Below are 14,488 nucleotides of genomic sequence, written 5' to 3' on the forward strand. Positions count from 1 at the left end.
ACCACCGCATGGGCGCGCTCTGAGTGTAACCATTGGCGGGCGCGTAGAGCAAGCAGCATGTCTGGATATGACGTTGGTCCGCAGCGTCAAGCCACCTCTATGGCTGCACCTCAGTTGGAATCCAGTGGCCTTATTACAGCTAGCTATAGGGGGTAAAAAAGGCAATCAACGCCGATTTCCGAATGGTTTCCATGGACTGATTCCATGGTATCAAGGCTCAGAAACCCCCATCATTCTATCAAATCTTTTCGAGGCACAGATCATAGCTTCAGCATGACATCACCGGCCCGCAGCCAAGGAAACCTGATCAAAAAATTACAGGGTAGCCATATCGATAGGGAGCCACGCAGCAATGCAAAGTCAACGCCAAGATGCTCCAAGCCACATGCCGAGAACAAAAAATCAGTCATTGATTCAGAGGAATTTTCAAAAAGTCCAATATCCGCCGCTCTAAGCCGATTGCAGTGGAATCCCATCCGTCAGCCCCAATTCATCTACAACAAAGAAGAAGAAAGGAAAGCCAAAAGGCTAAGATTGAGTCAAGAAGCGCAAAGAGGAAATGATTATTAATTTCGCCTAAAATGGAGAAATGAACATTCCCTTTCTTCTTCTTTTTATCTGGTCTTTAAGTGGCATTACCATCTACTACGCTTCTCTATCGACTCCTTCTTTGACTGAACTCAAATCCCATTTGCCATTGACTTATCCAAGCGCACGTAGAAGCCCAATATGGCTGTGTGAAAAAGTATGCCGGTTGACCGGACAAGCCGCGATGCTTGGCGCCAAGTGACAGCTTGACCAACGACAAAGAGACTTGTATCTGGCCAGGAATCCCTCGGTTTTCTGTTCCAGGTACCTGAGTGACATAGGATCATGTCTTAAAACGGCCGACATAGGACCGGATATCCTTTCAAAGGGCAGATCCTGCGGAGTACTGCATTACTTCTTCTTCAAGTAATATGAATATGTGCATTGTATTTACAGCTATATGCCGACCACGCCTATTATACAAAACTTCTATAACCAGCCTCACCCTAAAGAAATCCCTATATGAAATTACCCTTTCTGTGCATATGAAACCGTCTCCGAGGGCAACATGTAGTGTTATTAATCCCCCCCACAGTAAAATAATTCTCAAACCGCCGACTCTTGAGCCAGATGCCAATCATGCTTTTCTCGCCGGGACGATCGACAAATGATTTGCAGTCGGTATAATAAAACCTGTCCTTGAAAACGGCCGACTTGACCGCTCCTCAGATACCCACATACAGTGAACTGATCTTGAGGCGTTGCATGATGGCCTCACAAGAGGCTCTGCCGTGTAAGAGATGTAATTGGGCAAGGAGCTTTCGTGTCTTTTGCACGCCCCAGCCAACTGTGGCCCTCAAAAACCAAAAATGTCCCCATTTAGAGAGAGGAGCTCAGCTCTTTTGTTCAAAGGAAACTGCTGCAAAGTCCAATAGCAAAGCAGCTTTAAGCGCGCCGCAATAGTGGCCGAGAAGCAACGCGCACGACCCTCACTGCTTGGCTGGTTCGCTCCACTGTGGCAGTGAAGCGGGAGGTGCACGAAGCAGTGCTACGTCTCCGCATATGCTAGACTAACGGTCCTCGGTGATGCCGACAAATGGTCTCGTGTCAAGGGCGTTTCCCGTCCCGGGCTATTGACGTAAATCTTGATGGCGCAGCCTCACCCGATGCCTACAAGGGCCTTGGCCGCTTATACGCCTCGGCGGGCAAGAAAAACAGTGCGATGACTTCTGTGCGGAACGGCGGGTGTTGCTCCGTACAGTGTTGATAAACAATCCGACTATTCAACGTCTCCGTTGGACAGGTTACAGTTCGTCGAATATGCGCAATGGCTCCTCGTCCGCTAGTGGTGCTTCCCATGCCAGCTTCGCCTCTGATCTGTCGCTGCTCCTGCTTGTGGGAAGACTCTGCTTGGCGTCATGATGTATCCCGAGCTCTGGCGTCGTATTCCTCCACACGCTCCGAGGGGCCGGCCCCGTGTCCAGTTCAGCGTTCTGAGAGCTGTAGTTGAAAATCATAAAGAGAAGGGCAACGAGGCAGAGGATAAGGGAGAGCGCCGCCCAGGTGATTCTCAGCCGTTTGCGCGTCTTCTCCTGCCACGCCCTATCTGCGCGCTCCCAGCCCTCGACGAGTTTCCGGACCTTATCCACCCGCGCTGCCAGCTCGTTGACGCTTTGTCTTCCCTCGTTTATGCGACTCTGTAGAGCATCGATGGTGGATTTCTGTGAATCAAAGTGCCCGATGTTGTATATCTGCTTTGTAATGTCCGTTTCGAGCTCTCGCGTCGCCCTGTCAAATCCCACCTGAAGGTCACACGACGCCTGCGCAAGATCCTTTAGGGCCTTGACCATGACCTGCAGGCCGCTCGTCTTTTCCAACAGTACATGGTGAATCTGCTCTACTTGTTGAGAGACTTCGGCCGAGAAGTTGTGGAGGTCGACAACAGACTGCTTTAAACCGCTGAACAGATAAATTAGCATGCGAAATAGCAGGCATATGTGCGCGCGAGTGTGTGTGAAGGAGAAGGAGAAGATGCGTGTGTCTATAGTATGCCTTGTCTTACTCGGTGCTGGGAGAGAGCTTCTGCTTCTGCTTCTTCTTCTCTTGCTCGCCCTGGAGCTTCTCCTTGTCCCTGACGCCCCGGATCAGGTCCAGCTTGTCCTCGCCCAGGGACGGCGACAACAGGCTCGCCCGCCGGCTCTGGATCGGGCTGAGGATCGGGGTCACGGCCTCCGACCGCGGTACATCTATCGAGCGCCGCATCGTCTGTGTCGACGGTATATCGGCATCATCCAGCGTCCTCGCGCGGTGGAGTTTGTTGGTCAAGATGACATCCGTCAGCGACCGCTGGACGCGATGCCGCCTGGACCCGGGCGGCAGCGTGATTGGAGGAGGCTCCATCGGATTTCGGGTCGTCATGAGTAAGAAGGGGACCCCCTTTCTGGTTCAAGCATCGTGCATGCATGCATTATCCACAAAAAGCTGATGTGAACATGCGGCCGGAGCCAGGAACAATTAGGTGGGGCCGAGGCCAGCACACGAATGACGACAAAGCATTCACATGCCGCAGCTTGGCTCGGGTGCGACTGTAGCAATCTACACACTGTAATCTGCAATACAGAGTTGATACAGCAATGCAATGCAACGCCAAATGAAAACAATATCAGCAGATAATTCAAAGTCATTGAACACTGGTACTATTAATTCCACTAGATCTGCAAATCCTCGCTTGTGTGCGTCGTTTCAAGTTGAAATTGAATCCATTTATCTCATCTTATGCTTGAAAATCGTCATTTCTACAGGTTTGTTCGTTCAAACCTTGTGCAAATACGCAGTAGTATCAATGTCCTCCCAACTCCATGCGATGCAAAATGTCCAAAAATGTTCAAAAAAGAGGAAAAATCAGCATGCATATACCTACTACCAGCCATGACCATCATTACCAAGGCATTTGGTAACAGCACATAAGATGCAGGGTATATGCAATACCAACTGTTCCTATTCGTTCATGACCACCAAGAGCCAACGCAGCTCAAAACAAGGCAATCCCAGCAAAGTCACACAAATTCTGGTTTCGGCAAACCAAGCACAAGGCCATGCTGGCATCATGCAGAGCGCACCCTCAAGAGCCGGCCCCATTTTGCTGCAGAATGAAAAAAAGTAAGACACCAGGTAAGGAACGCAGACTGCCACGAGTGCTGGCTGAGTGGCCAAAGTTGATGGCGGTGAGGAGATGTTGCTGCGACCCCCCGTCCAGCTGCGAGCTGCTTCCATGGCCGTGCCGCAACGTGTATCCATTGTAAGCACTTTGCAAGAATATGCATGACGCTGCCGATGCAGTGTATTCCCATGTCCTTCTTCGGCGTGAGCGTAGCTTTGCCTCATGAGTTGAGGAGCTTGTTTCGCTTCTCCTTGCGCTTCAGTCGCTCCACTCGCTTGTGGTGCATCTTCTCGGCCAACTTCTCGTATCGTTCCTTCTCTTCCTTTCTTGTGCGCTTGTCTTTGATTGCTTGAATTCGACGCTGTGCATATTGTGAGTAAAGTGGGCGGGGATGAAAAGAGAGCGTCTTCTCAAAAAGACACAGGTTATCACCACCACATACCTGGCGCTCTTCCTCTTTCTCCTGCTTCAGCTCCTTCTCCTTGGCTTTCATCTGGGCCATTGCGGCACGCTCCTTCGTCCGCTGTTCGTAGGAGGATAGGCCTCTAGTCGGGCGAAATGCCTTCTTGGGTGCATGCCATTGTTTTCCTTGTAGACCCAAAAATGTTAGCAAAGGGCCATTGTTGACAATGAAGCGCAAGGCTGGGCAGCGCATACCGTTTTTGCGCATGCCAAGCGGCTTTGTCGACTTTTCAGCCACCTTGTCTGTTGATCCCTCCATTGTGGACATCTTGTCTTGCCTGGATCCCTGGTGAACTGGAGATCAAGTGACGTTTGAGCTTCTCGCTTCTCGCGCTGGTTCGTGAAGCTTTTTTTTTTTTCCTTCTACTTTTTTTTTTTTTTTTTTGGCGCCAGACACCTGCAGATGCGGGGCCAAGGCGGTGAACACTGATGGCGCTTCTGTATTCTCCACTCCAGGGTCCTGGATCTTGATTAGGTACTCCGGAGCATGTAGGCGTCAGATTGTGAAGGACGCCAGTACTGGCAGTACGCTGAGCTAAGAAGGGCGTCTGCCATGCGGCGCGGTACGGTACCTACAGGCAGGTTCCGCTATAATTCTGCAGTCGCGGCGGGCAATGCTTCTGGAACTGGTGCCTTGGGCTGCTTACCCCGTATTGTGCCAATGAAACAGGTTGCATTCATTTCACCACGGGTGGTTACACAGCAGCAAATGACACGCGCCTGGCTCTTGGATACTCATAAGACTCTACTACTGGTGGTAGTACTCTAGTAGGTACCTATATGTGCCAGTAGCAGTACATACGGTTACTTGGGATTGTTGTCGTTCGTCTGACGGCCTGCGGACCGGGCCTCTACTCCGTAGACGGATACAATTTTCACAGCTGAAGGCCGCGGTCCACCCTTCCAAGGCGTCGCCGGCCACTCAGGCTTTGACAACGCAGACATTGACAGGACGAGACCCCGTCAACCGTGTTGCGCTGCAGAATGGTGGTATCCGGCAGACGCAGGGGCATCCGTAGCGTCCCGATCGATACGAAGACGAGAGCGGCCGTCTCCCTTGCCAGGTAAAGGCTCCTCCGAATAAGCTGATGTCGCGTGTGTCTTTGCAAGGAGGAGGGAGTTGCTGCTACGAAGTAGTGTCTACATTGGCGGATCGAGTCTTCTAGACGTAACATGCACATGAGTTTGCCTACGCAAGCAGCATTGGTTGATCATTGCTTAAAAAGTCTCGATTTGCGGTAAACTGATTTCTTAAGGGAATACGGGACACGCGTGTTCAACGTTGCTCTCGTTTGGCCTAGAGACTATCTAATAAGCGCATTGGCTACTGTTCATTTATCCCGTACAGCAAAATGATGAGCACACACAGGGGGTCATCTCAATGTTTGAACAAAGCGTCGCTGGTCGACGACGTGTTAATACTTGTATGTCCTCAACATGTCTATATTTAATTTTGCTTGTTTCAGGCTCCAGGTTCATCTTCATACATTTGCTGGGCGATCGGTGGATTCCCTCGCATTTCCCAACACGCGCGTAAAAAAAGGGTTTATGCCACGTACTCCCTTGTCGTCCACGATATTAAGCGAGGCTGAGACCGATTTTAATTGCGATCATACATGGGGGGACGTCCATCAATGCAGGTACTGCCACCAAAAGGATGGACTTGTTTCTCGGTAGCATGCTCCGCTCCGTATTCCTTAGCCTGCGCAGAATAGATCAAAGCAGTGGTGCTCGTCGTGTCGATTATATACGATGGAGTGCACTAAAAAACCGACATCGTGAACCACTTATAGCGTCGGCTGAAGTACTGTTGCCGTGGAGTATTGAATGGATGTCATCCATCTGTCAACGGCTTGGGCGGGCTTACGGGGCGCATATTTGTCCCTTCAGAACCCATGTCTGGCGGACGGCACAGATGCATCTGTCACGGCAAAAACTACAAGCCCTCCCTGGCGATTTTAAAAGAGATGCTGGCTCTCGTGCTGGGAGACATTCAAGTTGAAGTTCGGATGACGATACGGACGGTCCCTGCATGAGGGTGGAGACTCGAACGGGCAGCATGGCCCCTTGCGAGCTAGACAAACGGCCTCCCACTGGAAAAAGGGCAGTGTTTCTGGGCCATTTACTGGCAAATTGCCATAGCAAGTGTCTTATGCGGCGTTCAGCTGAGCACCAGTAGGGCTAAAATGTCTAAAATGTCCGTCAGCCTGCATATCCTGCGTCAAACAGGAAAAGTCCCGTGGCTTTCTGTTTTGAACAAACATCGCATGTCACTGTCCCTGTTTATTGAACACGGAGTACGGGGTACGAGTGCTTGCGCTCAATGGAGCAGCACTCGCAAGTTCTTGGTACCACTGCTACTACTACAGTCTCATACGGGTCCGATGAGGCGTGGCCCAGCAGCAAGGCCATGAAACACGAAAGGGCCGGCGGGCCGTCGCCAGGCTGTTGTTGCCGGTGCCAAAAGGCAGAGAGAAGTTGAACAAGTAAGAAAAAGAAGCAATTAGTGCGAGAGAACATGGCCGGACCGCTTCTCTGGGCTTGCCCGATGCAAGCTGAGGCGCGAGGGTCCAGATTATCCGAATACCAAGCAGGTGTCAATTGCGGCCTCGGATAGGTGCAGGCCAAAACGCTTTTATTATCGACTGCAGCTTGCACCCAGCCGCGGCCAGAGCTTGCGTTTCTGGTTGGGCCGGGGTAATTTGTTGTGCATGCAGACCTCTTTGGCGCCTGTATGCCCCTGTCTGTGGAGCCTGTGAGAGTGTGTGCTGCATGAATCTAGGTACAAGCAGTTCCCTCTGCCGCACCGTACCTGTACTCGTCCCCGGCCAGATAGGGCAGAGGCTGAGGTACCTTCACGAGAGGGCTTCTCTCCTTCTGTCTTGCATCCAAATGTCGATTGCCGATGGGGCTGGTGGCTGAGAACAGGCAATCGTCGTGTGAGGGCCGGTGATTGCCCTGCTCAGCTTATGGGTCTCATGCAAGGGAGATGGAAGAAAAGGAAAGCCTGTGCATCTGAGATGAGAGACAAGATGGTCTGTGAACGCGGCCGGGCACTGGGCAGGTACATGTACATGCGCTCAATTGCAATCTCTATGCCACCTTCTGGCAAGCTGGATGGTCACGAGGAGGCAATAAGAAGGGCGTCGTGGGCAAACACATCGTCAGCTCGGATGGGAACCAACGCAGCAATACCTCCAAGTAGTATCACCGCGGCAGGAAGCCCAAGCCCAAGCCGTGCTAGGCGATGCCCATTTACCCATGGATCAATAGCGTGCTCGTAAACGCCTGGTCGGATCTATCACATATGCAAGTCGGCAGCAATAGGAAGGCGATTTGCGGTTGGCCTCGCTTCCAACTCTGGCTGCCACGTCGAATCGGTGCAATGGCTGCCTTGTGATCTCGATACGCAAGGGGCCTCGCCAGGACGGCCGACACTGTGTTGTCAGAAATCCTACAGCACAGTACCTCGAGTGAGCCAGACCAGGCCAGACGGAGGGGCCGTGAAGCTGCCTCCACTCGAGCAGCAGCGCTTTGTAGTGATATCTGATCTCGGCGTCGTTGCCCTGGCGTCCAGATTGCGAGATCAGAGCGATGTGCCAGGTGCTTGTCCAGATTGACAGGCACTCCCGCTGTCTGGGTAGCACACCGAGAGGCTTGTTGTTTCGGGCACTGGAGGGAAGCCTGGGATTAGTAGTTTGGTATAGTATTACAGAAAGGCCGCCACGCCATGCATGCATCTCGCATGCAAGCTTGTTTTTGGCTGTGCCCGCTTGGATGGTTGTGTCCAAAGAGGAGAGTCCCGTGAGTGCAAAACCAGGAAAAGGCGGCGGCCGCCTTTGACTTTCGGGTGGCCTGGGCTAGTGCCAAAAGCAGCAAACGTGTACGAGTCTTGGCAGTGCTGGGGACGGGCTTTGAACAGAAAGGTACCCAGGTACTTCTGACAGGACCGCCGGCCAAGGACGCAGACAGGTACCAACGCAAAGGGCTGACAGGGACATTGCGAGATTCAGGCTCCCTATCCGCCAATGGCAGCGGCAGAAGGGCGGCTGGGGATGGCCAGATGGATGCATGCCTAGAATAGATCAGCCTGGGGCTCAGGGCACTATTCTGACTTGTACAGTATAATCGTGCTAATGTACGCCTGCCTAGTGCCGTGCTAGGCGCTGGCCCGCACCGTCGCTGGCCCTGGGGCACTGTGTGGGTGCGCTGAGCATCGGGTGCCATCTAGTGAGCGTTCGTTCGGCCGGAGGAGGCATTTAATGGGGTGGCAAACGCGCCGCAGTTGATCTGTGCGATACTTTCTGCCACTGAATGAGCACTAACGGCGCCGTGTGTGTGCCAGTACTGCTGCCGTCGGTACTGGTACGGGCGCCGCGCCGCGCATGTACCTGCCCTCGTGCCTGTACAAGCGGTACATGAACAGTTCGCAAGGGGCTGCTGAGATGTCTGGGGGATGGCGGCCGGAGTCCAAGAGACAATAATCCGCACTTGGCAGTGGGGACCGCGAGCCCTTTAGCGCTCATACCCCGTGCCTGCAGCGCTCGGGTACTTCGCGCCTGTATGGCTACCGGCAGGTACCTTGCGCAAGACAGGCACCGCGGCAGGGATCTGCTGGCAGGCTCGTACTTGTACTTCCCTGTTGCGTAGCGCCCAGTTTTTGGCTCGCCCCCCCATATTCTCCCAAATCTTCCTCTTCTTCTTCCGCTCCAGATTTCCTTTCCTTCTAATTCTCTATCCGCGCCATCGAAAACTTTAACCACCTTTGGTGCAATTCCAGCGACGCTCTTTTGACTCGAGCTGTTGCTTGGTTTTGGCCGTCCACTCATTTGCCCCGATTTTTGAACTTGATCTTCTTCAGCATTGCATTTTTCCTTCGATTCTCTTCACATCTTTTATTCCGCGACACATCTCTCATCTTTGCCGCCATCATTCGAGCCGCCGTTGATACGCTGGTACGCATCGCCAACTTCTGGACGCAGCCTCCGTCTGTGAACTGAACTGGCCGCTCATTTCTCTATAGACTCAAACATTTAATCCAAATCTTACTTTTCGCTTCGGCTTGTTTTATATCACCATTGTACTTTTCAGACGGATCGGAGAAGGAGGAGAAGAAGGAAGACGACAAATACAAGATTAAACCATCAAAAGACCGAAAAAAAAAAGAAACACCAGTCACCAGGCCACACTCACGCCCTCCCTATGGTCCAACCTGCCTGCAATCTAGTCGTTCGTCGATGCTAATGCCAATTTACCGCCGGAAGCAATGATGGCAACCGCACTCTACAGCCCCGAGCGAGCAGCCGTTGCTTCGTCAGTCCACCACATTGATGGGCCTGTCGACTATCTTGCTTCCTTGGACGACACGACTGCGTCTCACCATGGCACACTTCCTCCGCCCAACCCCCATTTCGCGTTTCCCCCGGCGTCGCCTTCATCCGCCCTCCATGATCCGACAACGAAGCGGAGACGGCCTCTATCTGCGGTGGAGATGCACACGAGATCCCTTAGCATTGCTGTAGATGGCTCTGACCCTCGACACGCTGCGCTGCCAGCGTTCAGCTTCAACCCCGGCGCCTCTCTTCCCCCAAAACCACACAGCTTTCTCAGTCCACCGCATTCTCCAAGCTCTGCTCAGCCCCCAGCTCAGCCCGCTGCTGCATCTTCTAACCGGCCAATGGGTCATGGACATCGAAGAGGCGGCAGCGAATTTGTTGGCGGCCGCCTCCGTGAGGGAAGCACCATTGCTGTCATGAGCACCAGCCCGCCAAAGAACGAGTTTGACATGAAGGTGCCCACTCTCCAGCCACCACCGCGCAGAGGACACCGTCGAGGCATGTCTGCTACTATCCCAGCGACTGATCTCCCTATACTCTTCGCGCCACCAGCCATTGGCTCATTCAATCAGGGGAACAGCGCCCCCAACAGCCCCACGATGTTCAGCCGGAAAGACGATTTACCAAACATTGGCTCAGACTTCCCCCTGCCAGAGCCCGTGCGACTGGGCCAAGACAATAGAAACACAGGCAGCCCCAAAGCATCCAAAGCCACCCCTGAAGAACACTTCAAGATGGCTAAGCCTAACATGCGCGCGAGAGTTGGATTTTCAGATACCTTGGAATTCATTCCACGGCCGCTCTCACTTGTCTCGAATGAAACGTCCAGCACTGTCACAGCACGACCAGGCCATTCAGGATCCGGCAGCGTCTCTTCACTTATATCGATTTCATCGCTCAGTGGGCGCGACGGCTCCAACTCCCTGCTGCGGACTCCGACTGGCGAACCCTATGAGTCAAGGCCAAGCACAGCAGGCGCTATTTTAGAGCGTACAGCAGAGCTCCAGATGCCAGATGAGCCACCAACTTCTCCCCGCCGCCGAAACTCGATTCCCGCCCTTGTCAACATTGTCGATGCTGATGGTATAGAGTCGAATGTGTCCACTCCGACCAAACCCGCCAAACGTTGGTCTTTCTTTGGCTTGGATGCGTTTGCTTCTGGCTCCCCCATGAAGAGGCGACCAAGCACTTCCAGCTCTTCAAGTTCCACGCCCCGACCTATTGATGGCATTTCATGCTCTGACCGCGGATCGGCATCATCACTAGAGACGACAGAAGCCCTCCCTGCAAAGTCTAAGAAGGGAGGCAAAAAGAGTGATAAGAAGAGGAAGAAGAAGGAGAAGAAGGAAAAGGGGAAGGAGAAAGAAAGGGAGAAAGAAAAGGAAAAAGAAGGGGGGGAAAAGGAAAAGGAGAAGGAGAAGAAAGCCAAGGGCTGGGCTGGTTCGATTCTGCCGTTGAAGAGCCACAAGAAGCGTGGCAAATCACACGTCGTCCGGCCACCAACTCCTCCCGCCTCCGTGTCCCACTTGGACGACGAGGAAGAGGATGAGCCCGAAAGGGACATTGGCCAGCTTCCTCTCGAGCCGCCCACCATAAGCATCACGGAATCTCCATCCCTACCTGAGCAGCCAGAGCCACCGAAGCGGTCTTCAGATGATATGTCTTATCCCATGATTGACTTGGACGCTGCACTTGGTCCTTTCAATACCCCTCTGTCTTACAATGCCGAGTGGGAGGCTGCTCAGCGCGCTGCAGGTACTCCGGGCAGCAGAAGGCGCCTCCACAGTGCTCAAGGGTTGAAGGGATTCAGTGGTCCTGGCATGCATTACCACCGACGTGCCGAATCGGCTCCTGATCTCCCGCCCTTTGATTTCCGCTCCACTATTCACCGATTCGGCAGCAGCTCAACCATGGCTGATGTGTTTGAAGAGGATGAAGAGGACGAAATTGGAAAGGGTAACGCCAAATCAGAGCTGGAAACCAGCGAAGAAGTCAGCGAAGAATCTGACGGCGAAGTCACACCCCCTGCCATCACACCTGTCCCGCAGGAGCCCTTCCTCGGCCCCAGTGACAAGGCGCTGGGCAAAATGCGACGCGGAAGCGCTGGACTGGTTGAGGGTGAATATTCAAGCCTATACGCAGTACGGGCTGAGGCCTCTCTGGCCTCACTTCAAGACGAAACCATCACAGAGGAAGATTTCACTTTTTTCCGAGCCCCAGTGTTCCAAGGCCGCAGAGATTCTGTCGACTCGGGAGCACCCTCAGCCCCCTCCCCAAGGCAGGTTCCTGTCACCGCTGACCTGCCGGTTGATGATCCTCTGGTTCTCCCTAGTGCAAGCGGCACACCGCTCAGCCCTTACTCGGCCAGCTATATCTCTTCCTCTCATCCTTCTCCTCGATCGCCAATGTCGGTTGATGCGCAACGCATTTCCACCGCACCCTCATCCATCACTGACGACAGCTTCCACTCTCTGCTTATGGGAGAGCCGGGACCAGAAGTCAGGATTTCAATGGACTACGACGCCCCATCACTCGCATCAAGCCACTCAGCCATGACCCGTGACAGCACCTTCATTCCTGTACCACGACCTCGCCAACTTGGACCTTCTCGCGACCAGCGTCCAGTGTCCATGTCAGCCCCATTCGGACGCAGACGCTCGAGCCTGGCGAGTCTCAGTCGACTCATTAGCAGCTCTCATGGTGAGAGAAGCAAGCTTTCCATGGAAGTGACTTTAGATAATGAGCCAGAATCGAGAAAGTCGAAGCACAGCAAGACCAAACGGCTGGGACGGATGATGCAATTCTGGAAGCCAAGCAAAGAAGACAAAGTCAAAGAGGAGAAAGCCAAAGAAGATATGACTGCTTGAGTTTTTCAATACAGAGGGAGGCGACAGGGGACGAAGAATTACAAAGCAGCGTCTACCCATTATTAAGATGCTGCTTTGACGAACTTATATGTATTCTATGTAGCGCATGCTTTCACAAAAAAAAATAATCTTTTTTTCCGCTTATGCCTCATGGATGCTGGACCTACTGAAATTTTTCGAGGTCATGTGCTTGCGTTTTTTTTTTGTTCATGGAACACAGTTGAAAACATCTTGAAGCCAGCTGATGATAGTTGAGAAATAATTTCCCTTGAAAGCAAATTTTATGAGGATTATGATGCTGCTATTTCTTCACATTGAGCTACAAGAGAGCTGTCACTTTATACAGCCGGTACAACCAGGGATTGAGCGTTTGATGATAAGCATGAACCTTGCTTTTGCGTGATGAGTACAATTGGACTCTTCCATTTTTTTTTTTTTTTCATTTCCTTTTGGACGTCTGGCGGATTGGGAACGGGGAAGGTTCCTCGATGCTGTGTATGTCGAAATTTGTTTTCTTTGTTCTTTTCTTTTGTGATTCTTTCTCTGAATCCAAGGGGGAAAAAACTCTCGTCAGTCGAGAAAAGTACAACCGGATGGATATATAAAGCCATATTTAAAGGGAACGGGGCCTTATAACTTTTGATTCGAAAAAAGGAGGTTTCTCGAATTTTGGCCGCGGATAAGGGATGCTTTTTTTTTTTCACGGAGTATGTGTTATTTTTTTTACCCAAAAAAAATAATTCATTGCAGTTTTTTTATTTAGTTGAATTGAGAGGTGCTCGATTTGAGCGAAATAAGAAATTTTTTTTTTTATATTTACTTTCACATTTTGATGGCCTTTTTTTTCTGGATGATTTGACATATGGTAAAGACTAAGTAATATGATTTGTAATTGTAGGCGCTGAGATATCTAGGTAACTATCAACAGAATATGGATATAAATATTTCGGAAACATCATCTCGTCTTGTATAGTCATGTCGTATACACAAAAAAAGAATAGTCATAAAGCCGTAACACATCATAAGGAGAGAGATAGAATGGAAGAAAATGGGAGTATCAGAAGAAAAGCATCGTATCCAGTCATATGCGAAACACAAAAAAAAAGCCTCAAGCCTTTTCCAGCGCCACGCCGTCGTGAGCACATTGACGCATCATCAAAAATCCAGTGCTCATGTGGATTATTCTCGCAGGTGTCTTAACAAACGTTTTCCTTTTATGAAAAGAACCTGGACACGCCGTTGCGGATACCCTCGACCAAACCGCCGCGGCTTTCTCGCTCAATGTCATCGTAGTAGGCCTTGCGCTCCCATCGCATATCGCCGCTGCGACCGCGCTCGACGCGACTGCCACGAACATACGACTGGACGGCGTTGCTGCCGGTGCCGTTGCCGTACTCGCCAGCCATGCGGACGGCGTCGTTGACGGCGGTAAAAGGATCGCCAGTAGCGGCGCGTTTGGCCACGCCCAGCATGCGCTCGATGGACGGCGGGATGCGGAGGCCGAAGCGCGCGAGCAGCGCCGTCAGGGCACCGCCGGTGACGAGAGGCACGATGACGAGGAAGAAGACCTTCCACGGGTGGCGCTTGGCGTAGTGCTGGAGGTCGCGGAGGAGGCGCTTGAGCTGCTTGAGGCAGCGCTGCAGGAAGCCCTCGCGGGGAGAGCGCTTATAGTACGAAGGGCGGCCTGAAGCGATTTCATTGTCAGCTACGATACTATTGCATAGATGGTACATCATCAAAACAGGGCACACATACGGTTTCCAAACAGGCTGGAGCGGCTGTTGTTGCCGCCCAGGCCAAAGAACGAGCCGCGCGAGCCATTGTTCTTGCGGTAGCTGCTGCCCTCGCCGCCAAAGAAGCCAGAGCCGCGGCTCCGGGGGGGACCTGGACCTGGATCTGGACCCGGATCTTGATCGGGAGCGCGGCGGCGGCGAGCGCGACTCGGAACGAGAGCGACGTTTCTTGTGGCTGTGGCGGCGGCTGGTTGTGTGGTGACGAGACGAGCGGCCGCTTTGACTGACGGCGTCGCCGAAGAGGCCTGAAGAGCCCATGATGGATGGCAATCAGGAGAGAGGTCGAGGGTTGTTTGTTTTATGAGGATATGCGAGACTGTAATGGATAAAGCAAACAGGCAA

At 52.4% G+C, this 14,488-nt stretch overlaps 4 protein-coding genes across 4 annotated transcripts; 1 reads left to right on the forward strand and 3 right to left on the reverse strand.

Annotated features, from left to right (window-relative positions):
• Window positions 1-956: 956 nt before the first annotated feature.
• TrAtP1_004235 (uncharacterized protein) lies at window positions 957-2,964 on the reverse strand. Its single transcript, XM_066112221.1, has 2 exons — window positions 2,591-2,964; window positions 957-2,487 (listed from the first exon to the last, which is right to left on the reverse strand). The coding sequence occupies exons 1-2, from the start codon at window positions 2,944-2,946 to the stop codon at window positions 1,833-1,835; spliced, it is 1,011 nt and encodes a 336-aa protein (XP_065968304.1). The 5' UTR covers window positions 2,947-2,964; the 3' UTR covers window positions 957-1,832.
• A 944-nt stretch (window positions 2,965-3,908) lies between these two features.
• Window positions 3,909-4,418, reverse strand: TrAtP1_004236 (uncharacterized protein; the record flags this gene model as incomplete). Its single annotated transcript, XM_014083828.2, has 3 exons — window positions 3,909-4,049; window positions 4,131-4,276; window positions 4,346-4,418. 3 exons carry the CDS (start codon window positions 4,416-4,418, stop codon window positions 3,909-3,911), a joined length of 360 nt encoding a protein of 119 aa, XP_013939303.1.
• Window positions 4,419-8,882: 4,464 nt separating this feature from the next.
• TrAtP1_004237 (uncharacterized protein) lies at window positions 8,883-13,165 on the forward strand. The gene has a single exon (XM_066112222.1). The coding sequence runs from the start codon at window positions 9,417-9,419 to the stop codon at window positions 12,351-12,353; it is 2,937 nt and encodes a 978-aa protein (XP_065968305.1). The 5' UTR covers window positions 8,883-9,416; the 3' UTR covers window positions 12,354-13,165.
• Window positions 13,166-13,567: 402 nt separating this feature from the next.
• TrAtP1_004238 (uncharacterized protein) lies at window positions 13,568-14,404 on the reverse strand (the record flags this gene model as incomplete). The annotated part of the gene is made up of 1 exon (XM_066112223.1): window positions 13,568-14,404. The coding sequence occupies one exon, from the start codon at window positions 14,402-14,404 to the stop codon at window positions 13,568-13,570; it is 837 nt and encodes a 278-aa protein (XP_065968306.1).
• Between the last annotated feature and the right edge of the window lie 84 nt (window positions 14,405-14,488).

The sequence above is a fragment of the Trichoderma atroviride genome, chromosome 2 (genome assembly GCF_020647795.1).
Source record: "Trichoderma atroviride chromosome 2, complete sequence".
NCBI classification, from domain to species: Eukaryota; Fungi; Ascomycota; class Sordariomycetes; order Hypocreales; family Hypocreaceae; genus Trichoderma; species Trichoderma atroviride.